The 27,867-nt window shown below is 41.2% G+C and overlaps 1 protein-coding gene and 1 long non-coding RNA gene across 3 annotated transcripts in view; both read right to left on the bottom strand.

Moving 5' to 3' along the window:
* Positions 1–5,343: 5,343 nt before the first annotated feature.
* The window catches only part of tbx15 (T-box transcription factor 15), a 36,860-nt gene continuing 14,336 nt past the window's right edge, over positions 5,344–27,867 (bottom strand). For both annotated transcript variants that reach the window (XM_025063917.1, XM_008328510.3), the window contains 5 exons: positions 19,426–19,597; positions 14,981–15,148; positions 14,574–14,638; positions 9,682–9,779; positions 5,344–6,952 (listed from right to left, as the gene is read on the bottom strand). In XM_025063917.1, the coding sequence (XP_024919685.1) occupies positions 6,120–6,952; positions 9,682–9,779; positions 14,574–14,638; positions 14,981–15,148; positions 19,426–19,597 (1,336 nt within the window). In that variant the 3' untranslated portion in view covers positions 5,344–6,119. The remainder of the gene's footprint in view (positions 6,953–9,681; positions 9,780–14,573; positions 14,639–14,980; positions 15,149–19,425; positions 19,598–27,867) is intronic.
* LOC112488312 (uncharacterized) lies at positions 11,389–13,442 on the bottom strand. Its single transcript, XR_003052230.1, has 2 exons — positions 12,728–13,442; positions 11,389–12,694 (listed from the first exon to the last, which is right to left on the bottom strand). It is a non-coding gene; the product is annotated as an uncharacterized LOC112488312 (long non-coding RNA).

Genomic DNA, 27,867 nt, shown 5'->3' with positions numbered 1-27,867 from the left:
AATGGAGCTCATTGACCTGCAATGCAACTCTGACCTCAAAGCCAAGTTCAGGGAGATGAGTGGAAAAGCAGACAAGCATGGGCAATTTTTGAGAGAATTGCCCCCCAACATCCCTGAGCTGAACTTCAATAAGTCCAAGTACAGGTCTTAGACTTACTGATGATCATCTTCAAGCCATACTGAGGGTCTCAACTGCTTCCTCTCTCAAGCCAAATGTGGTTCAGATTTGTGAAAAGAAGCGCTGTCAAGTATCTGGCAGCAAGGAGTAGGCAAGAGGAGCCATGTTCAGAAGAACCGTTCATGATTTTCACTCAATGTTCCATTCATGTTCAAAACACTTCATGTTCAGAAGAAATCATTAAAACTGTTAACTGTTAACATTTGAGGACTTTTTTTAAAAAACTTTATTGTAGAATCCCTTACGCGGCCCACCCTCACCCAGACTCTGCCTCCAGTGGCCCCCAGGTAAATTGAGTTTGAGACCCCTGCGATACATGGTAGAAACACGGACGTGTGTGAAGAAAGTACTGTTGACATGAGCTGAGAACACCAGTGGCTACGTCAATACAAACACAGGCTCATTCACCTCCAGTGTGTTGAGTCCTAGGACAAATGACAATGACACTTCCAAAAAAACAAAACAAAAAAAAAACAAACAAACAAACATTAGAAAAGCTGGACAAATTTAATGACATACTGGGATATTTGGACCACACACAAACCACAGATAAAAGGAGGAAAACACCTGCATGGATAGAATTTGTGATGGAACGATACATGAGACATGTACGTGGACCCAAACACAGACCGGAGAAAGGTCAGGCGTGGGCAAACTTCTTGACTTGCGGCCCACAATTGTCCCCCGGGGGGAGCAGATAGATGGAGCGTTCAATAAATGACATGTAAAAGTCTAAGGCTAAAATGCTTTTATCATTTTCTACACCATCTATTGGGGAAACGTGGGTATTACAGGGAAAAGGCAGAAGTATGATAATATAAATAAATTAAATCATTTGGAAAAGTTTGGCAGGCCAGATTAAAAACTAAATGGGCCGCATCTGGCCCCCGGGCCTTAGTTTGCCCACGCCTGAGATAGAATCAGTTAAGTACAATGATTTATTGAATATACATAGTTCACCTAGGCAGGCGGCAGCCATGTTGTTCAGATGAAGGTAGCTGCAGGCTAGTGGTGACGACATGGACGCCTGTCCATGTGGTGAGTTCAGGGACTCAGTGAAGGTGGAGGTGATCCAATGAATTCCATACAGTGAAACACAGTGGAAGGCTCCTAAGAAGCAACAGCAACAGCAACAGCAACAGCAACAGCAGCTCAGCACTCACTAGCAGCTAACCACATGAGCTGCTGTTGTGCTGGGGTTTAAATACTCCTCCTGATAGGCCACACCCCACAGGTGTGTCAGCTCCAATCAGCTACGACTGAGCTCTGCAGAGAGAGAGCCACGCCCACACTCACACACACAAACCTGTAGACACACCACAGCCAGACAAACAAAATCACAAAACACAGTACAGTGAAAAAAAACAATATCTACAGTACACACTGTGATGTAGAAGTACTAACAGCAATTAGGTTAAGTAAAAAAATTAAAAAATAGACTTTGACCTTTTGACCTTTTTTTATCTCCTTATTTATATTAAACAGTAATGACTATCTTTATTCAGGCTGCATCCGCTTTGAATTAACCAAATTACAAGCTAAGTGCGTGCGTTTGACGACGGAGTAAATAAATAAAGCTGTCCTCAGACCCCGGTCCTTCTTGAAAAACTGGGTTAAAGTTTGTCCGGACCATCATTCTGTCTCGATGATCCGTAATTAGGAGACGTGATATATGTGTGTGTCCTCTGGAATGCAGCGCATAATGAGACACTGTGCGCTCTCCGTCGGATGAAGTAATTAACTCCGCTCCTCTGTGACTGTAAAAACGCTGACCACATCACCAGAGTCTGTGTGTTTCTCCCTCTTCCGTTTTTGTCTTCTGTTTGACATCTGTATCATGACTTTATCAGTTCAGAAATAGCTTCAAGATGTTCCTTGAAGGAGGAGAAGGGAGGGGGGAAAAGAGAGAAACGCAGCGGCGCGCGGCGGCTAAAGGTGCGTCAGAGTTCCTTTGTGGAAGAGCAGTGATTTAGCGCCTCAGCGGCCTACACGTGTCAGGGGCGCTGTGACGCCTCGGAGGAGTGGGGTTCACGTCGTCCGTCAGCTGGAATTCACGGAGGAGATGAATTGAGCTGAGGAATCTTCAGTGAGGGAGAAGTAAACACAAGAGGGCAACAGTTTACCAGGGATTTCTGATCGTAGCGTCACAGGAACGCTCCGTGTCATATCAAAACCAGACTCTCAGATCTGAGGAATTAAAGCTATGCTTTTTTTTTTCTTTACACCCCTCTCTCCTCCCCCCTGCTTTCATACCCTTACAAATACTGGCTCCTGCAGCTTTCATCAATAACAAGTCCATGATGACAACATGGCAGCTTTGAAGTGAGAGCAGCCCAACAACTGAGATTTGTATCAAGTTCCTACTCTCTCTATCTCATCAATATGATACATAAGTTGATAAAATGAAGAAGTTTGGTTTCTCTTTAAACCTTTAACCTCAATGTATCTTCTATTAATCAATCTACAGATCAGACCCGGGCAAACTACGGCACGCGGGCCAGACAAGGCCCGCTGGGCGCTCTTTTTCGGCCTGCCAAACTATTATTGCACTGTGGAATGGACTCCTTTTCACAAGGAGACGAACACGCAGCGGTTCGCTGTGAGATACGCTCAGACATTTGTTTCCCTTTAAGGAGACCTGACGAACCCTCGATGGTACAAAGACGGACCTGATGTGCATTATGTCATGGCTCACGCTCCGCAGATCCACATCCAATGCCCCTCCTGACAAACGCATGTCCTAATTTACCACGGGGGCGGCTTGATTCTTCAAACCCTGGAACAGCCCAGGGAGCATATCAGACAAATAATGTGAATAATTATTGGAAATAATGTCCAGATAGATGGAGTGGAGCCAAATTATGAAATCATGCTGCTCTTCTCTCCGGCGCATCGCCCCTGCTCATTATTTGAAGTCATGCGTGGAAGAACAGGTGTTTCTAATACCAGCGCCCTTCATTTTCCTACGATGGTTCAGATATGATATTTCATGGCTGAGGCCGTACAGATGATAGGAAGTGATCGTGCAGAGCCATTCAGGAGACATGCGTGTAATGGATGCTGATTGGCCCCGACTGAATCCCCATGTGCGTGTGCAAATAGAGGGAACCACGGAGCAGCGTTGGAATGATCCCTAAATGCCGCATGTTTCCCCCCTTTTTTTTCCTCCGAGCTTCCAGTGATTACAAGGGGGATTTCTCTGTCTCTTCAAACAGGTGCCATATTTATGTACAACAGCAGTGCCGTTGGCACAAGAGCCTGGCTCTCCGGTCGGCTCATAAACAGAAACAGCAGGAGAGAAACGTTTGTCTTTTTTTGGACCTTTTTCTCCCACTCTTTTGACTTTATGATGGACAGATTGCGTCAGCTTTTGAAGCCCGCGCCTGTGATGTGGACGAGAGCACATGTGTGAGTTTTATAAGCAGGCGAAAGCCCTCCGTGATTAATAATGGTGTCAGTGGTTGGTATTGTTGCCCAGAGGCTTCGGCTGAGCCTGGGTTCACTCCCCTCCAACACTGCAATCAGTGCATTCTTCCACAAAGAACTGTTTTGGTTTTTTTTGTTTGTTTGTTTTTTTCGAATTGGTTTGATTGGTCAATTCCAAACGTTAATTAGCAAATAGCTGTGAAATTTAAAACGGCGTCTGTAAAAACACCATGAAATTGCTAATTCTCTACAGTCAACACTGACGTCTCAGAGTTTTGGAAAAGTTTCCTCAGACTCTAAACAACTCGTGTTTTTCCAGCCTGATCTTTTACAGGTACGTGGTCTCCGTTTGAGACAGACCAGTGGGTTCGATTTGTAAAAGATATGGATGAATTCACCACCTTAAGCTAGCTTTAGCCTATCATAAGCACATCTGTATACGCAAACACTGTTAATCTTAATCTCAATCCCAACCCCAATGATAATCTGTCATTAAATCCCAACTCCAATTTCTAATCCTACAAACCCAAAACGTACTCTCTCACTCTGAAGTAGCAGTATACAAATAATATACCATCTCTCACTCTGAAGTAGCAGTATACAAGTAATATAACACTTATCTTAGGAAAATACTCAAACGTAATAATCTACAGTAAACAAAGTCACGTACATGAATCGAAAGGTTTATTGAGCGTTTTATGTGCTTGGCACCTGTATTTACACTGTAAATGACACAGAAAAGGAAACAAAAAAAAATCAACAAAAAAAATTATTTTTTTAGCTATGTCCCTTTTTTTCACACAATTTTTTTTATAACAGCTGCAAAATTGTTATACTGCTCAGCACTTAAATACACATCTCTAAAAACACGCAACAAAAACATATTTTAATTCATCTGTTTTGCTTCTTTATACCTCTTCACACATCAACTTTAAGCTTATACGACCAATTCAAATATTATATATACATATATGTATATATATATACATTTATGTATATATATTTATATACATATATCTGTATGTGTATATATATATATATGTATAGATTTATGTGTATATATATACATATATATACATATATATACATATATGTGTGTATGTATATATGTATATATATACACATACAGATATATGTATACAAATATATATACATAAATGTATATATATATACATACACATATGTATATAAATATATATGATGTGCTAAAATCTTAGGTCTCAAGGTTTCTCGGTGGATTGTTTATTATTTACGAATATTTCTTAGCACAAAATGGCTGTTTTACATTACATTTAGCAGACGCTTTTATCCAAAGCGACTTACGACGAACAATGTTTTTGAGGCTGTAAATGTTACAGGCGATTACTGTAACATTTACAGCCTCAAAAACATTGTTCGTCGTAAGTCGCTTTGGATGAAAGCGTTTGCTAAATGTAATGTAAAACAGCCATTTTGTGCTAAGAAATATTCGTAAATAATAAACAATCCACTGAGAAACCTTGAGACCTAAGATTTTAGCACATCATATATATTTATATACATATAAAAATATATATACAAATATATAAATGTATACATATATTTGTATTTATATATAAATATATATAAAAAAATATATAAATGTATATATGTATTTGTATATATATACATATATTTATATATGTATATATATATATATACACATAAATCTATACATATATATATATATAATTATTATTATTACAAAAACAAATCCACTCCAAATTGTGAAGTCATTTCAGTCTGTGAGGGAAGTGATGCCTGGACGGTCCTGTCCATGGAGTCGTGTACACCTGCTGCTGGGAGTTTCTGACCTACAGTTTTTCTTTTTCATCCATTCACCCTGTATGCCACACAAACCAGCGTGTCTGACCTGCCATTGTCAGAGACACACACACACACACACTGCTGTGTGTATATGTGGAGCGGTGAGTCACTTGTTAATCTGTCCCAGTTGTCCCTTTCAGTCCGGCCCAAACCACCCACCCTGACCCTGACCCTGACCCTGACCCTGACCCTGACCCCCCCACTGACATTTGTAAAAATCGAAACAACACAAGTGCTTGTGACATGAAAACCTCTGGATCTCACCGCAGGCTCCTTTCACCAGTCCCTGGAGATCGAGGGTCACTTCGAGAGATCATTGCTCCTATTGCACGGCTACATATTCACAACTGATAACTCCTCCTGAACCACAGTCCTCGTCCTTTTTTATAGCAGTTTATAGATGGGTTAATTGTCAGAAACATTAAGATCATCAAGTTGTTTTTTCCAGTTTGACACTTCATTTATATGTAGATACTTAAATAACACCTCGACTTCCTCTTTCCGGCTTTGTAAGTGGCAGAGAGTCTTTTAACGATGAGACCGTGTCCATTTTCACAAAGGAACCTCCGTGAACCGGCGTCTTTGCAAAAACAACATCGATGTGAAACCAAGTCTGTAGAGAAACAGGAAGTGCTCTGACGTCACGGCTCTCAGTTTTTTGTTGTTTTTTTTACACCATGTGCATGGACATCTGAGATGAGGAGCCGTACTGCCGACCGTCGCAGGAGCCACCGCCCTGCTGGCCACCGCCGGTGTTGCCTATCATGTGCATAGTGTCCATGCTTCCGTTGGACAGGTACTGGCGCTCAGCGAAGGCCCCGGCGGGAGTCGAGGAGCAGAGCAGACCTCCCTGAGGTTTCTCCGGGCTGGCAGCCAGACGAGGGGAGGTGGGGAAGTTGTATCCGTACAGGTTGTAAGGGTTGTGCAGGGAGAAGGCGTTGTAGGAGCCCTGCTGCACGTGATGATGGCCCCCGCTGAACATGTGGGCGGAGGAAGGGGAGGTTCCTGATGAGGAGGATGAGGCAGAGGTGGAGCCTCCTCCAGCCTGCATCACGTACTGAAGCTGCGAAGCCGGAAAAGACCCGAGCTGACCGCCGTAGGCTTCCATCTTCCCCCCGGTGCCGCTTCCGCCGCCGCCGCCGGTGAGGGACGCGTGAGTGCCTCCCTGCATACCGGCGGCAATCAAAGAGGAAGTCCTCTGTGGTAGGAAGGACTCAGAGGGCTGAGCGGAGGCCACAGCGCCCCCCGCGGTCTGGAGGCGTCCGTAGGAGCCGTCGGCCAGACCGCCGTAGCCCTGCAGGGCTGCCATGTTGCTGCGAGCGCAGGCTGGGTATTCTGACAGGCCCAGGTTACACAGCTGACTCTCCCTGCAGCCCACGTTGAAGGTGTTGGGAGCCAGGTGGAAGGTGGGGGGTGAACAGGAGGGGGAGAGGAGGTGTGCAGCACCAGAAGGAGAAGGGGTTCCTGTGCTGGAGGTGGTGGGTGAAGTGCCGGTGCTTCCCCCTGGAGCACACGAAGAAGAACACAGGTAACTATCAAAGAGTCTTATTGTTGCACCTCTCTCCTACTATAGGACCATACAGCAATTAAATGGGCTAAAACAGGGGTGTCAAACATAAGGCCCGCGGGCCAAAACTGACACGCTAGGGTGTTAAATCGGAATTTTGAAAATTAAAAAATACAAAAAAAACTTCATGTTCAGGATAATTTTGTAAAATTATATTTCATTAAATATGAATAAATAATAATAAATATCTAATAAAAAAGAGGAAAAAAATGAACTTCTTGTTATTTTCAGTAAATGATGTCATGATTGTAGTGGTCCGGGACACCTGATATCTAATTAGGTTGTATGCAGCCCATGAACCAAGATGAGTTTGACAGCTCTGGACTGAATGGATCAAAACAGGCATGGGTGTGTAAAGAAGGACTAGCCTGGGCCACAGATGGTTTTTAGTTGCAAATTATTCAGATATTTCAAATTCCCAGGTAGCCCAGGCAACATGGGATACACCGTAAAAATGTATCTTTTTACTTTTATCAACCCAGTAGTACCATTCCTCTTAAGCTGTCTAGCCAGTTGTTATACTTATATACAGTCATCTGCAGAAATTTCATCTAATATTTAAATGTTTTTGAAATTAAGAAAAAAAAAATCCCATTTGCACAGATGGAAAAAAATGAAGTCCTGCCCTTTGGATTTATCGCAGACTGTCTGTTCTGCCTGTGCCTGATACAAAATCATGCACCATAACATTAAAGCCATACAGCATGTGGAGACCCGGTTTATGGAGCTGCCCCACGTGTACACGTTAGCACACGCGTCCATCTGCATATGGACTTTTTATCCTTTAAGTGGAGCCTGTCTGGGAAAATTGATAGAAGGATATCAATCGCACGCATACGTCTTTCTATTAATGAGAGTTTGGCTGGAGTTCATTTTGCTGCTGGAGAAACTCAGCTCTAAAAGCAGCGTTCTGACTGGTGCACCACATGCCTCTGATAACAACAGAGCGTCTTCTCAGAGGGGCTTCAGATGGAGAGGGTAGTAGAGCGAGAGAGGGAGGATAAAATTAGGGAAGGAAGAATTATTGGAAGGAGAAAAGAATGAAGGGAGGAGTATAGCTCGATGATGTCACGCTAAAACTTCTTGGGCTAAAGGTGCTCCGCTGGAGGAATTGATTACATGACGTGATGATGATGTGTATGACTAAAAGTGTCCTCCGAGGATGACGCCGAGTTTGAAAAGACCTTCAATCACTTCCTAATAACAACAATCACAGAGTCCTTCTGTCCAGACCAATCACTGAGCTGCTGGATCGTCGTCTCTTTCCTAACCTTTAGCTATATCTGATCTACTGGTCTATTTATATAGCAATGTTGTCGGTATCTTTCAGCCATCTGTTGATTCTGTCTGGCTGGATTCGGGTCATCAATGGAGTCATCGAGTTAGCTAACTGTTCTTCTTGGTGTTCTTTAGGATACCTTAAAACCTCATTGACATTTAAGGTGTTTTTAGGTGTTAGCTGACTTGGCTTCGGCCTAGCGCTACACCAGTGTTTCCTAAACTGCTTTTCTGAGGACCTATATTTTAGAAGTCACAAACAGCTCGAACGCCGCCGGGAACGTCTGTGCTCTGCTAGAATGGTCTGTGAGAATGCAGTCGTGAATGCGATGAGGCCTACTCTCCATTCCACAATCGGTCCCGTCTTTTGCAACATTGTTGCAAGTTTTTAATTGGGTTAGAACGTTGTTCTAGTGCTTCTTGTTACATTGTGTTTAGTCGGTTCTAGAACGCAGCTGAGGTTAGTGGCGAGTTTTTGCGCTTTTGTCTGGCGTGCAGAAAGACAGGAGAGAATGCTAACATGAAATACATTGGCTAAAAAAATCAGAGACATAACCACAGGTGGTGCTTTTAAACTGGCAGCTATTTTGAGGTTGGATGCAGACAGTTATTGCGATGACCATGAACTCCTGGGAAACATGGTGCGACCCACTTGAGGGCCACGACCCAGTCTTTGAGAAACAATACTCTACAGAACTCACTGTTCTCTGGATTTCTAAAACATTTTTCATCTTTTAATTCTTTTAACCTATGCATCACTTTACATGGGATTGCATGCTAAGAACTTAATATAACAATATAATATCAGTACTGTGAACCCATCTGTCAGTTGGACTGCACAGTTCACCTCATTTATTTTTAACTAACACATAACTACTGCAGCTGAGTGGTGTTGTGTTTTATGTCGGACATCCAATAATTTTGCAACCAACTGAACCGAGTCGTTGGTGTTTAGTAGAAATGGGGCAGCACTGTACTGTGTAATACATTACCAGAGTCGGTGACATTTGAAGTCACGTGTATAATGAGGAATAATTTAAGTTCAGCCTGTTGGAAAAGATCCTACTCACACAGACTGGATAAATGATAGGTTTCACTTTACACATCAGTCTGTACACTCTCTTCGCTCTGAGGTGAGGATTTTTCCAGAAGAATTTTTGAATGGCCAGATGTGGACAGTGGTCGTAATGACGCCGTCAAAACCAGATGTGGACAGTGGTCGTAATGACGACGACAGGGTCGAATAAGTGAGACGCCGTCAAACGTCAAAACTTCAACAACCAATCCAATCAATCCCTGATATCGCTGGATGTAAAGGGATTCCTCAGGGATTAGAACACTGTGGTTTGGTTCGGTTAGTTCAGACCAAGGCTTCTACTGCACGCACCTTGTTGCTTTTGCATGTTGGTGAAGTCCTCAAATGTCAGTGTCCTCACGGGAGGTCTCCAAAAAGCATAAGTCTCCATGATGGCCTCCAGGCCCGTCCTGAAAAAAACAGGGAAAAAGAAGTACAGAGCAAATGACTTCATGGGACAAAAAGAATCTGTAAAAAAAGAAAGAAATAAAACAAAGGGGGAAACAATAGAATTTGCATATTGAATGTGTGTGTTGGCCAGATGACATGACCACAGAGAAAACAGTTTATTGGCATTAGAGACTCTTTCTTTTCTCATTTTAAGGATTTGGGCTTCTTGTTTTAATTATACAAATGATCTCCTCAATTCTTACAAGCCTGGTCCTTGTGTGACCTCTGGAGATAACTCGCACACAAGGCTTAAAACACTTCTCTGGGGTCTGAACTCGAGCGACCAGAGCTAGGTGCTAACAGGAGTAGGTCAGGTTCAGATCTAACCAAGTGGAATGACATCTGTAACCACTGGGATTGTTATCTGACTTAAGCGTTTAAAACTGGTCAGTGCTCTGAATACGGTTCTTTTATGAACAGAAATACTGCAGTAAATGACAAGAGCAACAACAAAAGTCAAAGTCAAAGTCAGAACTCACATACAGTACGTCAGTAAAGTATCATAAAATAAAAACATATATGATAAAAATAAAATGATTTAATATTTTTATAATTATTTTATGATACATTTTTATAGATATATATATATATATATAAACCTTCAGATGCTTTTTTGCTCTGAGACCAAATCTGTTCCTTGCCAAATATATATTGGTATATATAGCCTGGACGAGGCTGGAAGCAATACATCCTGTGGTATGGTTGGGGTAGTTATAAGTAGTTATTTAATTTGTGTACCATATGTAGTATATATTATTTATGAGGGTGAAAGAAAACAGTCGAACACAGGTGAGAGAGTTTAAAAGACATATGCGAACAGAAATACGGAAAAAAGAGTAGAGAGTATGTAAATTAGAGGTTGGAGGTAAATTAGTCCGACTGACAGAGAGAGGAAGAGAAACCAGAGTCCAGCTCTGAGGAAACTGGAGCCATTAAATAAAAAAAAGAGCAAGCTTTTACAGTGCACATAAATCTGAGCCATGTTTCATCTTGAATCTGTACACGTTTCTCCTTCCTGCTTGATTTACTTCCCTGCTTGCCTCTCGGCCTCCGTCCCAGGGTTAAAAAAAACCCCATCGCCCGTTGCCCGTTGTGTTATTTTAGTGCCACTAACGCTCTGGCTGCAGCAGCTCGTTAGTGTACCACACTAATCTGCCCAGGCTTCGCCATCACTGCATTCATTCATGGAGTCCGACTGCGGCAGGATCGAAAACCTAACAAATGAGCTGTATCCCTCAGCTGTAGGCCATAAAGACTGTTCCACACACACAGGGCTACAGCAGGAAATTAAAAAAAAAGCTGAAGGGAAATACTATATAAAGAAGCTGTTAGAGATGTCAGGAGAACGCATTTTCAGCGTGAATAAGTAGAACAGCTTCACCTTTTAGAACACATAATATTTAAAATGTGCCCTCATTTTGGAACTGGCCTCAGCAACAAACCTGGTTAGAGACAATGGAGCTGAGTTTAATTCAAATAAATGCAAGTCTTGAATTTCTACATAGGAGAAAAAATCTTGTTTGACATGGCTGTGAATTATCATAGTCATGTTAGTTCTTCTGATTGAGATTTCAGTTTACAGAATAATTGATATGGATTTATTTATGGACAAGTATCCAAAAGTAGCAAAAAAAGCTAAAGGTTAGCCTGAGTAGTTTGGTAGATTAGGTGAACTATAACAACAAAAGCTGAGGGTCCCGACCCAGTCTTTGGGAAACACTGTTTTAGTGGACTATATTTTTGCCTGTTAATTTTTAAAATGGGGTGAAATCGATTTAACATCATTTTCTACTTCACAGTCTCTCCTTAAAATGTGCGATTTAGTCCATTTTCTTTTAGACTTTCATTACTTTGGAGTCCTTTTCAAACCATTGTAGTCTCTGGTTCAAAGGATCTTGGATGTACTTCCCGTGCTTTGATCCAGTTTTTAATAACAGTTCTATAGCGCTGCCTGTGAAAGTCCCAGGGCTGCATATTAGGAACCTGAAAAATCAGCAAAAAAAAAACAGTTCTCGCTCTCATAATAGATTGTTATATTTAGCTTCAATGTCATTTCCAGCTTCGTCACAGTATCAGACACACACTAATCCTCCACAGAGTGACCTCAGTGGATGAGGCCAGTTCTAAGTCCTATCATACTCTGAGCCAAGACAAAAGCCAAATGGAGGTCAGGGTTAAACATCTGGGAACTAATAGCGTTCAAAATGATCAAAAGAAAAAACAAAACAAAAAAAAAAGTCCAGGAAAGGATTTTTAAGGTGACAGTGTCTCGGCCAAAATCCTGCAAAGATCTAACTAGAGTCACAAAAAAAAAGGCTAGCCAGACTTGAAGGGGAGGGAACCACAAGAGAAACGTGAAGAGAAATTCAATTCTCTCACTCCTCGCTCGCTCTCCTTATCGTTTCATGTGCGGTGATTGGCTCAAGAAATTCTAATGCCACTCCATAAATCAAATGCTCTATTGTTTGAAAAATAAGAAAAGATGTCTTAAAATGTCTGTGTGCCAATAATGTGGAGCAGATGAAGGGCCTGCTTTCATGTCGGAGAAGGGTCTGGTGGCTTAAGGCTCTCCCGCCTCTTCCCTCAGCGAACGTTACATATGATAATCAGTAATGGATGGAACTGGGAAAGAACGGAGGAGGAGGAGGAGGAGGAGGAGAGAAAAGAAGTGTAACGGACAAGGAAGAGCTGAGAGACAGAGAGGTGTTTGAGAACGTCTTACTAAAAATCTGTTTTCTTATTATAAACCTAAGAAGCTTCAGCTACATTGTCAGCGGCCAATAGGAACACGGAGCACATGCGATGACATCAGAACAATGGCAGCTCAGGAATGACAAAGGAAAAAGCAGGACCAATTAGTGCGGCGTTTTTCAACCTTGGCGTTGTTGTGGCCCGATCGTTTTTCAACCTTGGCGTTGTTGTGGCTCAAACTTGGGGTCGCCTGGTGTCTAGTAAATGTTGATTTTTAACTAATCATTAAAAATGACTTCACTTAACGATCGCGATCACAGGAACCACTGCTAGAACACCTTCTATGACAGAATTAAAAAAAAATCTAATTTAAAACCTCCGTACCAAAAAAGCTAAAAATAAAAATCAGTCCGAAAAGTAATTATTTCAAATTCTGACCAAGTGACAGATTTCTGGAAACACTTCTTTCGGAAGTAATCTCTGCAGACTTTTACCTGCATCTGTGGAATACTGTATTACGAACACTCAACTTTGAATTAAAAATAAAACTGTTCCTCCTGAGACGAAGAGCCTTCAAACCACTGCAGGCACTGATTTGGTGATTTGCAGGTCAAAGGATGTCTAGACGTCTGAGGCTAAAATAAGCTAAATTACATGCAACCATTGTTCCAATGGTATTTTACGACTGTAGTATATTTCAGACAGAAACTGTTCCTAAGTATGTGTTGGCAGAAATTTATGGTTTGTTATATTCTAAAAACAATCCGAAGAGGGAGGGGTACAAAGTAAACGCAACATAAATTCATTAGCACTTCATACGATCGCACGCTGTTTGTAGTGTCGACTTTTACCCACTGAATTTAAGTCCAGTTATTGAGTCATTTTGGATTTAAAGCAGCTTTTAATGCCTGTACTCTGAGATGTTTTTTATTTTTTTTGCTGTGATTCTATTCCTTCTGATCAGAATATGATAACCTGTAATTGATCATCTAAAGCAGTAGTTTTCAAAGTGGGGACCAGAGGCTTCAGAAAGGCTTGGTAGGATAAGGAAAAAAATGCAAAAAAAACCCCAACTAATTATCTTTTATTTTTACAATAGTAGGATAAGGAAAAAAATGCAAAAAAACCCCAACTAATTAGCAGAAAAAGTGTTTGATCGTACCTGAACGCAACATGTGTGACATCTCCAACTGTGGCCTGTGTAGGCCTGGTAGTTTGCGCCTGTTATCAAGCTGCTCTGCTACTCAAGCTAGCTATTCGCTAGCACCAAATGGTCAAGACATAGAGTGAGGGAGCAGGCCATATACAGTCCTGAAAACTTGTTAATAATAAATAAATAAGGAAAATACATTCTAAAAGTTGATTTTTTTTTTTTTACATATTTTGTAGCATTGTCTGCTAACAGCATTAGCCAGAAGCTAATGCTGTTTGGGGGCCTTGGCATGGAAAGGTTTGGGAACCACTGATCTAAATCGGGTGTATTAGATGACAAAGTTGCCAGATCCTTGCCAGATTTTTATTTACTACTGTTTCCAAAAGCAGAAAAATTGAGAATCGGTTCTTCAGCCAAGACAATTTTTTTCCTACCACTTTGTTTTCCTCTACTAGTAAACTTTTAGGAGCTCAGACTCAGCGTTCAAACTATCTGACACCTTTTACAAGTCAACAAGTGAACAGAAATAGTAAGAAGATTAACCGATGAAGACACAGAGCTCAGTTACTCTAGTCAGTTTTATCGACTACCCTTCAGCATCTAAAGAAGACAAACGTTGACATGGGTGCGCTCTAACAAGCGACCCCGTCCACCAAAGTCTCAGCTTTGTGCAGATGTGAATTGTTCCTCTTGGCATCAGCCACAGCAGCTGTTTTTATATAGAACAGCATATGGATCGAAATGCTAACTTCAGAGGAGTATTTCCATATAAAAGGTCACAGACGAGAAAGAAATAAGACTCGTGTGCAGTTCAAAAAAAAAAGAAAAGAAAAAAGAAAAGAAAAGCTTGTACTGTGTGACTCTAGGAGCTCATTCATCAAACAGATGGAATACGGCGTTGGTGCGGTACCTGTTTCTGCCAGAGTCCCTAAACCCCTTGGCGAAGGGGTTACGATCTATCTTTAGTCTGGTGATCTGAAAACAAGAAGAATCAGAGTTATGGTAGGGGTTTTCGTGAAAGAGCAAGAGAATCCCAGAGATCCCTTAACTAGAACGGTGGTTCTAAAATGAGGTCTCCGACTGTCCGACCGTACTGGGCTGATGTTTTAAACAGCTGGACAAAATAGGCTAGGGTCCTGGTTTGTACGTACTGGAGAACCCAGTGACAATTCTAATGTAGGGAGCATGGGTCGACTGGTTGTCCAGATATACTCACTGGTTTTATAAAGGCAACTAACTGACGTAAACTGTAGATGTGCACAAAGAGCTCAGATGAAAACACTAGGTTTTAGCCGTTAGTGAGGCGGCAGTGCAGACCTGCTGGTTCTGGTAGGCAGTGACGGTGGTGAAGACCGTCTCAGGGAAGCTAAAGGTTTTCACTCCTTCCCCAGTGGGTACAGGTTTATTGGGAGACAGCTCACTGCTGAAGTCCTTCCTGATGACGTGGACACGAGGCTGGTACTTGTGCATTGAGTGAAGGATGATCTGGAAGAGAGGACACAGTATTAGCTTTATTTGATTGACTTTGGATTTAGTCAGTAAAAACAACGACTAAGATGAAGGACAAAGATAAATACGAACCACACAGAGTCAGCTGCTAAAACTAAAACTCATCTTCAAAGGCCTGGTGATGTAAGAATTAATGACACGTGAAGCCGAGACCGCAAACCAGAAACTCCTCTTTCTCGTTTTTCATCATTAACCGTGGTTTTCAATGCAAAAGAATCCTTTTGATTAATTTGCTACACGCTTTGGTTTTCAATGCAAAAGAATCCTTTTGGTTCATTTGTTACACGCTAAAAAAAAATAGTTTACATAATTAAAAAGATGTTTCAAGATGGTAAAATACTACAGTATGTATTATTTCAATAAACCACCTAGAACAGGCACGGGCAAACTACGGCCCGAGGGCCAGATGTGGTCCCTTTGGCCTTTTAATCCGGGCCGCCAAACTTGTTCAATTTATATCAATAATTTATATTATCATCATACTTCTGCCTTTTCCCTGCGATGCCCGCAATGTGTGTGTGTGGAGTGTATCCGTTAGCCGCATACATCTCCTCGTCAGATCTCCTCAACTCTGGGCTCACACTGAGATGACGCTCGCTGAAGGGCCGAGGTTTATTTCACAGCAGAACAGAGGCGTCAGACTTTGCCTCGCCTCGGGCCCTGGGTCTGTTCCTGATTAATCTGAGAGTGAGAACACCTCCCCAGAGTCGAACACCAACACCCCCCAAACTGTGCTTTCCCCACCATGACAGAGGGGGTCATTTCACACCAGGCCCGAGGGGGAAACAACTGAGGGTATCAGAAACACTGCATTTAAAGTCCTAGACCTCAAATCCCACACAGTGACAAATGTACACATTAGACACACTTGGACCAAAGAGTGGAGCAGAGAGACACAGATGCCGTCTCTCTCAGCGGCAATACCCGATACTTAGAGGACAAAAGTTGAACAAAGCGTGTAGAAAATTGGGAAAACTCACAACTTATCACAACTCAGGCTGATTATTATTAAAGTAGTCACATTTTTGACCTCAGATCCCATTATTGATGAAGGTTTGCTGTTAGCAAGCAAGTTGATTGACCTCCTCAATCAGGCATCGGCAAACGTTTTGACTCGTGGGCCACAATAGGTCCTAAGGTTCGACAGGGAGGATAAGTCAGGAGCAGAGAGATCACAAGTGTCAAACTCAGGCCTGGGGGCCAAATCTGGCCCACAGTGTAATTATATTTGGCCGGCGAGATATCTGGTACATACATCTGATATCTGGTACCAGAGTTGGCCTGTCAGTATATAGGCCCTATAAAGGCAAACGGGCCACATACGGCCCCCGGGCCTTAGTTTGACCATTCTTGTTCTAAGAGTATAAATATGACATCAGTGGATCAGAAACATTAATAAATATATTCATAGACAAAATAAACACTAACTAACGTAATGGAGTGATTTCTCACTGGACGTTAAAACCTCTGTGTCTGCCACGGACGAGCAAACCGATGTAACAACTTCACACTTACTTTGGCACAAATCCCATTAGAAGTGCGTACAGTTGTGACGTTCCAACCTAATTCCCTTTTTTGCGCTTGCTTTCATACACACCAGAGAGGTGATGTAAAGTCAAGTCAGATCACAGCGCTGGACTCACAACATTCAAGTCGGAGAAGAGTCAAACATGATTAGGCTAACCTGGTGTTTTTATAGACACGACTGGTAATGACGTTCTTAAAAGGCCTTTCTGAAAACAAACAGGGAGAGACACGAACACATCCTGCAGATGTTGTCTGTATCGACCCTAAAACGGGATTCAGCTCCAGTCTACATTTTGGCAACGCTTGCTTTTCAAACACAGTTAGAGACACTTTAATGTTCCGTGAACAAAGAGGATTATCTGCAGGCTGTTTAAGAAAAAAACAGATTTTCACTGTGAAATGTTTCATTAAAAACATGAACCAAGGAGAATACTTGGATTCCCACAGTGACAGAATTAGAAAAATGTCCATTTCTAAGCAGCCGGATCCTTTAAACCAATGAAAATCACCCAAAGTTCCCAGGCTTGAGCAACAGAGGGGACACATTGCTGAGCAATCACTCATCACATTAAACAAATGAAGCTCTGGCTTTGTTTACACTAGGAAATAAATGACAGGTGAAATAACGGATCAAAAATAACATTTTCCAAGACTAATATTCTTTGGATTACAGTATGACATAAATAACACCAGCTATAAAATATGACATACTATGTACTGTATAATACAGTATTATTTTCTTGAGCAAAATGACTAGTACTGTTAATATTCCATATTTTCACTATTTCAAAATGTTACTTTTGAAATAGTGTAGACACCATGATAGACCAGTGGTGTCAAAGTTTATTATTTTTTATTTTCACCAGGGGCCACATCAGCAGTACAGTTCCCCTTAAAGGGCCAGCTGTATAGATCAGGGGTCCCCAACCCCTGGTCCGCAGACCAGTACCAGTCCACAGGTCATTTGGTACCTGGCCGCAGTGGGACACAGTGCAAAACTTTACTTAATTTTACTAATTTGCTTCATTCAGAAAGAAAATCCAGTCATATCCATTTACTTCCTTAAAAATAATCTGGCAGTATTTGAAAATAATAGGTCATTCTTAAAGACTTTGCTATCAGTCTGTAGTAACGGGTGGTAATACCAGTCCAAATACAAATATTGTTCAATGCTGTGTCATTATAAAAAACCTTCAAAACTTCACTAAATTTCATAGATTAAGAAACTCTGCTGCTAGGACTTTACTAAATGCTTCTTTAAAGCTCCTGTGGGCCACAAAAAATGGCTTGACAGGCTGCATTTGGCCCCCGGGCCTTGACTTTGACACACGATAGACGATAGGTTATACCAGAGAAGAGAAGTTTTGTATTTAATTCTTGCATTAATTCCTGATAAACGTAAAGATTCTCCATAGACGATGGAGCACAGCTGCCAAAGGGAAGTGAGGATAAGGTGTCGTTCAATCACTGCTGAGCTCTTTCTTTTCTGACAGATGGAGTGAGATGTCTCCAGGACAACCTGCAGATCCCGTCATCGTGGCATCACAAACAGCTCGAGACATGGTTTTATCAGCATGGGGAGGGGGGGACAATAATGTTCCATCAGAGACATTATAAATATAGTTTTTCACACTGACTCTGCTGCTTCTACTCCGCACCGGGGACTTGTGTTGATTCATGACATGCATGCATGTGCTCATGCAGCTAGGCACGTAAGGGGTCTGTTTCTGATGAGGCAGATGATTCACAACACCCACCAGTCAGGAGGGCCGAGAGAGAAGTGGAGAAGTTCACCACACAGGAAGCTCGGAAATTAATTTCCTCTGGCCTTTCAACTCACCCAGAGGAGGAAACGGGCCTTAAAGTGAGCAGCAGGACATGAAAGAGTCTCTCCTTCACACACTGAAGGTACGCTACACTGAGGTGCTGAGAACCTGACAGTTCTTTAAATGTTCACTGTCATTTTTGAGTCCCGGTGATATCACAGATGCTCTAAGGTTCTTGTCTTTGTCTACAAATCACTCCAACATCTGGCTCCTGATCAACTCCTAAACCAACAACACTGCAAAATATTGGACACACATCTCCTCTGGTTTCCCTCCTCCAGGATCTGCTCAGTTCTGCAGACCCCAAACTCTGGGCTAGTTAGATTTACTGTTGTGCACTGAAGGCACGGCTTTTAACCAGGACTGATCTTATAGGAAATAATAACAGATCCTATGGTTGAACCTCTGGAGATGATGTGAAGGTTGAGATGGTTCTGACACATGTCAAAACCATCTCAACATCAAGTTTGTTCAAAGGAACAAAGGAGAGTTCATAGTCGAGTCTACATTTAGCACACTGATGAATATAATGATAAATGTAGCCTTTTTACAGCAACTCTTTTACAGAAACCATGACCAAAAAACTTCTTTTTTCCACCACTCCTTTTCCAAAACCCATGCCCAAAAAATTTCATTTAAACTAAAAAAAAAAAAAAAAAAGGAAAATTACTACAATTCTATTACAAATCAGAATTTCTAGTGGTGGGTGCCAATTTAAAAAAAAAAAAAAATTCAGCCATCTCATTAACTTGACCCAAGTTTACCCTGACCTTGACAATAGAACATCAATGGATGGACATTTTTTATTATTATTATTTTGATGTACAGTCCATTCCTAGCTCTCCTGGTCTAACACAGCTACTTCAAAACGGTTGAATAAAAAACTGTCTTTGGACTTACATGTCCCTGATCGTCCAGTTCGTTGTTGGTGAGTTTGAGTTTGTCAAAGCTGACCACTTGTCTCATCCATGTGTCTCCTGAGGCCAGTGAGTCCGGGTGGATGTAGACCCGTGGAGGAACTGGAGAGTCGGCATTACCAGCCACCATCCATTTTGAGCTGTGATACACATATCTGTTGGACAGGATGGGAAAAAAAAAAGGAACATTATTCAAATCTCAAAGATCTTTCTTTTTTTTTACCATTGTTTAGTCAGTGAATTCTAATTGCTCTGCTGTGGCCATTTCAAATTTTGATTGGTGCGGAAATGATTATTTATTTACTGCAAATTATTTTTGTTCATCAGTGCAACAAAGACACAGATCATTTTTTTAATCTTCCACTAGGGAGCAGCAGGCAGCTAGAAAACAAAAAAGAGAGACTCGGAGCTGTTGAAGAAGGTTTTTGTGAGTGTCTTTCTTAAATTCCTGTTAGTATATCTGGGTTGTGTTTAACTAAACACGAGTGTTTAATACCAAATCAGTAAAAATTGCAAGTACATTGAAAATATAAGACCACTGTATTTCATTTCATATACTTTTTGGGATATTTTTAAAAAATCTTTTTTTCTGGGGACCCATATTTTAAAAGTCACAAACCATCGCGACCCAAGTCAATAGACATTAATTGTAAACTAATGGGAAACATAATGCGAGACGAACCCCAAAAAAAATTTGTTGCGACCCACCTGAGGGTCACGACCAACTTTTTAGGAAAATTGTTTGCATGTTAACCAGGTTAAAAACAAAAGTCTTTACATGATCAATGATCATGACTTCTTTTGACCGAAGGAGACTTTTTTTTGTTTTTACTGCCTCCTACTGAGCTGATGATAAGTCAGTGATTCTCAAATCATACATTACAGAGGTCAGCTCAAGTTTTGTGGCTGTGATACACATATCTGTTGGACAGGAGGGGAAAAAAAGGAACATTATTCAAATCTCACGGCAAAAAAAAAAAAAAAAAAGGTTTGCCTGTCTTGATGCCTATTTTCTGTAAACAACTCAGTGAATCTCAGTCCTCACTTAAGTCTTTTGTGCTTATTAAAAAAACACACACATCTCCACCATCTGTTACTTTACAGTTAATCGCTCCAGTTATGCCACGTTGCCGGCTCACACAAAGAAACCTAACAACAGTGACATAAATAACTCCATATGTAGGCGCACTCACTCAGCTGTGCAGTTTCAATTAGGCAAAGCCATAACATCGGCGGATGTTGGTGTGAGTGTTTGGCGTCTTATCTATTGAACAGCAGGGAGAGACGGGGGGAAAAAAACAGAATTTTGTCTATGTCTTTCCAACAAAGGAATAAGTGACGATTTTTGCATTGTTTAAAAATATTTTATATGAAACCTAAAACAGCTGGGTGTAAAAGTATTGTTATTTTAGGAGTCTAAGAAAAGAAAAGAAGGAGGTAGGAAAAAAAAGGACATTTTTCAGACCCAGTGTCTTATGGTTATGGTCCGTCCAAGACACATTTCATTCTCAATTAAACAGTTTAAAAAGTGATATTTTGGGTGGTTGAGAGCTGATTGAACATATACACATATATTTTCTAGAGGGCCAGGAAATGGCCCCTCCCCTGTTTTTTTTGGAAATGGGGTCGGAACCAGCTGGAGGTTCCAAAAACGACATCATGGTGACTTTGTGACAACAAGTTGTGGGTGGTCAGTGACGGGGTGGGAACGTGGGAGAAGTAAAGATGATGGACAGAGAAATTCAAGTAGGTAGACAGGAGAGAGCGAATCACAAAAGAAGAGAAAGAAAATGCATGAGTGTGTGTGTGTGTCAGTAAAACACAGCTGTTTGCCTTTAGTTATGGCGCGCCGCTCGGTTAGAAAGTGTTTTATCTGCGACGTCGCTGCCAAAGTCATCGCTCAACCCTTAAACATGGACAAAACTCTCATTTGGTCCCTTTTGTTATTGCCACAAAGGGCTGCACCACCCCATTACATGCACGCACACACACACACACACACACTCATAAAACCTAAGTACATTCCAACATACACAGAAATACATACTCAGCCTCTTTCTGCCACAGCGAACACAAATACATACAAACGCTAAAAAAAATATATACTGGGGCGTTATTTTTTGTTTTGTTTTTTTTCTCAGGAAGTTGGCGCACACACACACAGCTGCCCTTTGGCAGCCATTTTGGATTGTGTTTTATACATTATATTTCGGCTTCAGCCTGGACTGTTGGGCTATAATTTGTTTTCCTTACAGACTTATTTATATTGTTTAAAGTTGAAGTACGACATTTTTCCTTTTTATTTTTTGTTGTTGTTAATGGCAGTTTTTCTTTTCTTTTTCTATTTTTTCTTTTTTTTATTTGTTCTCCAGTCAATATGCATTAATTGTATATTGCATTGTGTCACACATGACCTATGCAGTGTTAAATGACAATCACCTTTAGGTTAGCTAAAAGAGGGTCAGAAGAAGTCAGACAAAATGATGGCTAAATGTTGAAACTGATCCAAAATATAGCACAAATAAAGCAGAAAATATCATTTAAAAAATAATGCCAAACACTGCAATCAGATCAACCGAAAATACAGCAACAGTAGCTTGAACTTGGCTAAGAGAAGGATGAATGGTCAGTCTATTGAAGCACAAAGATGGTTCTGGAAGTAGCCAACTAGCTAGCCAATAACAATAACATAAAATATAAAAAGTTCAACATGAGCTAAAATTAATGAAATTAATTTAAATTTGAGAGATCAACATTGTTTGTAAGGGAAATCTGTAAATATAACAAGAAACAACAAATACTTGCTCATTGCTAAAACTAGCATTAGCTAAACCAAAGATAACTTAGCACAGTGTTTCCCAAACTTTTTTTCTGGGGACCCATATTTTCAAAATCACAAACCTTCACGAATCAAGTCAATAGATATTATTGTAAACTAATAGGAAACATGATGCAAGACGACCCAAAAAAAATCTCTTACGACCCACCTGGAGGTCGCGACCCAGTCTTTGGGAAACAATGACTTAGCAAACTAGAAAAATAGAAATAACATTAACTTTACTTTTTTAAATAGGTGTCTGAAATAAATATAAGAAATAGCAAAAACCTTAAGCAAAAACTTAAATTCTAGCTAAAAGCTAAAGAAAACGTAGCCATAATATAAGACAAGCTGAACAACACGCTGTTAAAAACACCTTCACAGAACAAAAAGTCAGCCAAAAACTCAGTTATAACAGCAACAAAATATTTGAACTAAGAGCAGAAACTTTATCTCCCTCAAATTCCCCTCCTCGCACAAACACAACGTGTCTGTGATTTCCTGTTTGCAGCTCTGTTTAGGTTGATTCTCCACAGAGCAGGGAAAGTGTTAAGGAAGAGGGAAACTTTAGCTCCAAACAGGACTGGAAATCTGATTAGTCTCCCCACCCAGTGTCCAACCCTCGCTTTCATCTTCCATAAATCTGCCATCTGGCACCGACACCATCAATAAAGAGTGGACTTTATGTGACACTGTTACTGGACAGACAGGAGGAGAGGGGGAGCGGAGGTGAGGAGGAGGAGGGTGATGAAGAGGAAGACGGATAAAAATGACTACAATCTCCTAACTAAACTAAATGACCTCATGCTCTAATACAGGCAGCTATGCAAATAAAAACACATATTTACACACTTGCCATGCTGAGCCAGTGTATAAAGTTACTGTACTGACTGCAGTGTGTGGGTGTGTGTGTGTGGGTGTGTGTGTGTGTGTGGGTGGGTGTTGTCCGTAAGAGAATACACTCAGCTTTGCGTAAACACGTGTCTGCTCTTGAACGTCTGTATTTATGGGGACCAAATGTGCCCGCGTCCACAGATGTGTGACTTCATTTCACCTCCTCTCGCTCGGCTCCAGGGAGTCAGGTTTAGTTTATTCTAGTTCATTAGAATAATCCTGGATCGAGTTGTTTCCAGAGAATGGAGGCAACGGGGTATCGTGACAGAAATTCCTGTGGTGTTTCTAATTTAAAGCTTCGATGTCTGTACATTTAAAAAAAAACAAAAAAAACCCACATGTTCTCTCAAATATAGATTAACGAGACAGATATGAAATACATTCCAGCAGTCGGGTCGATTATAAAAATAACATCAAATGCATCGCTCCCATGTGTTTTTGTATTTGTTATATTATTTATCTCCAGTGAAGTCAATTTAAGGATTTAGAGGTACTTTAATTTTAAATTATTTTTTATTATTATTTTTATTTCTTATTCTTGAGGAGTGGTTTCTAAACTCCACAGGGGCAGAATTTAAATCTGATTTTGAGTCTGAAGAAAATTAAAATGTTCTCTGTTATGAAAGGTTCCTGGATTGACTTGTACTTTAGTTGCAAACCAACACGCCACAGAATTATTGTACAATTCTTAACAGCTGTAAAAACTCTAATGTCTCACTAGAGATCACGTATAACTTCTTCTCACAGTAGTATTTTACATTTTTTATATATATATATATATAATCTAAATCCTCATGCTGCATAGTGAGAAAAATGCAATGTTATTGTTAATGTTTTTTTCAAACCTGGAACATGAAGCCTGTCCTTCTGCCCTGCGGGGGGAGCTATTACATCACAGTGTGAAGGCTCTGTTCCGTGAGTTACTGTTGGTCCCACATTATTGTTTCCTAGACAAAGGTTTAGTTTCAACAAGTCCCTCGAATTACAAAAAAAACCTTCAACCACAAATGTAAACCCTAAAATAATACGTAATCTATGATTATCCCGTCAAATACCACAAAACAACACGACCCTGGATGGTGTGGCGTCCCTGCGTGACTGAAACGCAGGATTACAGAGACAAATGCCTATTGTTTTTCTATTTTTACAGTTCGAGGATGAGAATGAGACATTTTATCAGTCGCCACGTCTACGAAACATATGGAGGTTGTCACATTAGTTCAACGTCGAATTACGGAATTTGATTTTGGTTTAGATGTGGTTTCCAGATCAGATTTAGCCTGCAGAGTGGTTTAGGTTAAAAACAATGGTCCTAACATGTATAGAAACATGGAGGCCTGTTGGATGTGTGTTGTTCCTCCTCCAGATACGCCTGTTCTTCTATTTTTGGACTTATTAGGAACAAATGTGCCACTAACGTGGATTTGGAGAGGGACAAATCTTCGAGCCTGATGTTAGAGCTCCTCGCTCTGAGACACAGCTGGAAGAATGAGGTAACGCTGAGGAGCCAGAGCTGCCGCCATGTTTGAGTCAGAGTCGCTGCGGAGCGGAGCGAGCGACAGTCCGCATTAAAAGAAGCGCCTGACAAATGGAGATTTAATGAGCGCGGCACCAATGAGACGTGGCTAAAGAGCGGGCGGGAAGCCCGAGTAGAGCAGGTTTGATTCCAATAAAGGCCAAGTTTCCAGAACCTCCAACACTCCTCCAAACCTTCAACCGTCTGTGAAACGCTGCAGCGACAGCTCAGTCTGAAAAGCCCTGTGGTGAATTCCCCAGCCAGGAAGAAAATCCTATTTAATTTTACAAGCTCTCAAGGCCTCTGAAATGCCTCCCTGATGTCTTGGTTCACTGGTGGGGGGCAGAGGGAGGGGGCAAGAAGACAAGAAGCAGCCTTCCAACCTTTGCTGTTGGAAAATTTACGTTGAAAACCAACGATGTGAAATGACAGATGCAGGAAACGCAGATTAAACGCACGCTTCGCAAAAGTCACTCTAGGTTTGATAATCTGTCCATTTTTCTCAGCAGACGTTTGTCTTTAATTTCGGTCCGACCTGCTTTTTTCCGTCCTAACACTTATTGTGAATTGTCTTGCCGTGGAGGCGGTAAAGAGAGAGCATTTCCTCCTGGGATGCCGCAGTTTTGTTTTGCAGTCCTGGATGGGAAATATATGTGTGCCATGTCCTGGTCTCTAATCATGAAGTCACTCCTAGCATAGCAACGCAGAAAAACAAAATATTTCGCTGTAAACACGCTTTATGTTGCTGAACTTTCTGCACTAACATGTGCCCGGCAGCTGCCAGGAGAAGCCGAGCCACAGCTGATGCTGTTCTGAAAAAAAAAAAAAAAAAAAACCAGCAAAGATTCAGCTGGATGGCAGCGTGTGCAGGCACAACAGCACCTGTAGCTGGCGATCAACTTCACTGTTGAAAGGCTACGTTGTTTGGTTTCTTTACAACAGTGGTTCCATTTTTGTTTTCTGGGGATCCAAGTCACAAACCTTCACGACCAAAGTCAATAGACATTATTGTAAACTAATGGGAAACATGACGCAAGACGATCCCCCCAAAAAACGCTTGCGAACCACCTGAGGGTCGCGACCCAGTCTTTGGGAAACGATGCTTTACAACACTACAAATACAAATATTTTTGATGCCCTGCAGCAAAAAAACGTTTTCTTTATGTCATGTTTTTGCTTGTTAATTCGTCCATGTTACTCCGTACTGCGCCTTAGCAAAGTCTTGAGGTGTGAGATTTCTGCTAATGTTGAAGGGCACACTGCATGCGCAGGCGGAAACGCAACATTAGCTGTTAAGCACTGCCTCAGAGAAGTGGTGAATTTCCCAGATCCTACTGTAGAACTCCTAAAACCTAAAGCTTGTCCATTTTATGAGTCTTTCTGTCACGCTCCTCCATTAGGAAGGATAAATGTGAAGGATAGAAGTCGGTTCGTTCGCTGCTAAAAGGAAAATATTTACGAGCCGCTGATAACATTTTCGATCTCGACCGCTCCACTTACTTCCTCCTCTCTGTCTGCCTGTCCTTAGATATTACCCAGCCGTTCCAGTGACCACATGAAACATCCACAGCGTCTCTCTGCCGCAGCAGGTATAAAGTACATCTCCATATCTGGCCTCTTTTTTTTTCTCCTTTCCATCATTAGACCTGAGACTTATCCTATTCACAGGCAGCTCTGGCCTGTGGGACTTGGGATGAATACATTTCAATCTTTTCCTTCTCTCTGGCTCTGACTTTAGGGACCGGCACCGTTGGCTGGGTTATCAGTCTTATTGCATATCCAGAGAGATCCATCATGTGTGAGCTCTGCTCCAGCACATGCAGACTTTTGACCACTTTTTTTTTTTTTTAATGCTGCGGTGCATTGATGCAAATGATGGGAGTAACGGTGGATTTCCAAGAAAATATAAAAACAGAGCAGTCTGGAGGAGAAGAAAAAAAAATGGTTCTAGAAAAAAAAAATTCTAGAAAAATGAAGAAGGCAAATTAAAATATGGATCCAGATCCGGTGATACACAAGTCTGACATGAGAAACAGCACAAACGCGTAAAAGAATCCAACTGGGTCAAAAATGGTCGACACTCTTGGACTGACATTTGAGAAACATCCAGGAAAAATCCAGTTGTGTGTCAAGCTGCACTGCAGGCCTCCGCTCATGCAGAAGTGACTGTGCATGTGCTTATTATGCACAGCTGTGCATGTATTATAAAGACTTCTGAGGAGAGTTGTCTGCACCGTAGGACCGGAGGGAAAAGAGTTTGTCCTTTTGTGCAGCATCTGTACATTTCTTTCCTTTTCCTTTTTATTTGCATGTAAAAAAAATACATTGTCTCCTCTTTTTTTAACCACAGCCTAATTCTTGTTGTGACTATAAAGAATCTGAAACAGCTTTTAAACCATCGCAGGACAATATGTTCTCTGGTTTGACAGAGGTTTTGGTGAAGAAACCCTGGGAGAACTTTAATGTTGAGAGAGCGATTAAAACACAAAGTACCGATGGGAATTTATGTGAAAGAAACAACAGAATGAAATGAGATCACTGGTTGTTTCTGTCGTTCATGGTACGCAAACATTCTCTTCACCAGTCTGTTAGACGCGATGACAAGACGAGTCTAAAGGGAGTGACTAAATCAAGGTAGACTAGATGAGACTACAGTGAATACAACTAAACAAGGTGCAACTAGACAAGATGGACCTTAAGACTAGATCATAAAGACGATGACAGGACTAGAAAGAGACCTGGACTGACTCTTTTAAACAAAACAGGACTTGCTGAAAACCTCTTCAAAAAACAAAACCTAAATCTGTACGACTTAGACCACATGTGTCAAACTCAAGGCCCGGGGGCCAAATGCGGTGCGCCAAGCTATTTTGGGAGCTTTACAGCATTAAGTAATATCTCTATTCTGTTTGTCTCAGAGTTTGAATGACATATATTAAATATTAAAATATTGCCAAATTTTCTTCAAATAAAGAAAGTAAACGGATTTGACTGGAAGTAAATTAGTAGAAATTAAGTATATTTTGTGTCCCACTGTGGCCCGATACTAAATGACCTATGGACTGGTACGGTTGGGGTCCCTGAATCTATACAGTCTTTCTAGGGGAACTGTATTGCTGATGTGGCCCCCAGTGAAAATGAGTTTGACACCCCAGACAAACCAAGTCTAGATACATAGACCACACAAACCAACATAA

This window comes from Cynoglossus semilaevis, chromosome 16 (assembly GCF_000523025.1).
Source record: "Cynoglossus semilaevis isolate Cse_v1.0 chromosome 16, Cse_v1.0, whole genome shotgun sequence".
In the NCBI taxonomy this organism is placed as follows: Eukaryota; Metazoa; Chordata; class Actinopteri; order Pleuronectiformes; family Cynoglossidae; genus Cynoglossus; species Cynoglossus semilaevis.
The sequence above is the reverse complement of the archived record's forward strand: the minus strand, read 5'-3'. Positions and strand labels throughout refer to the sequence as shown.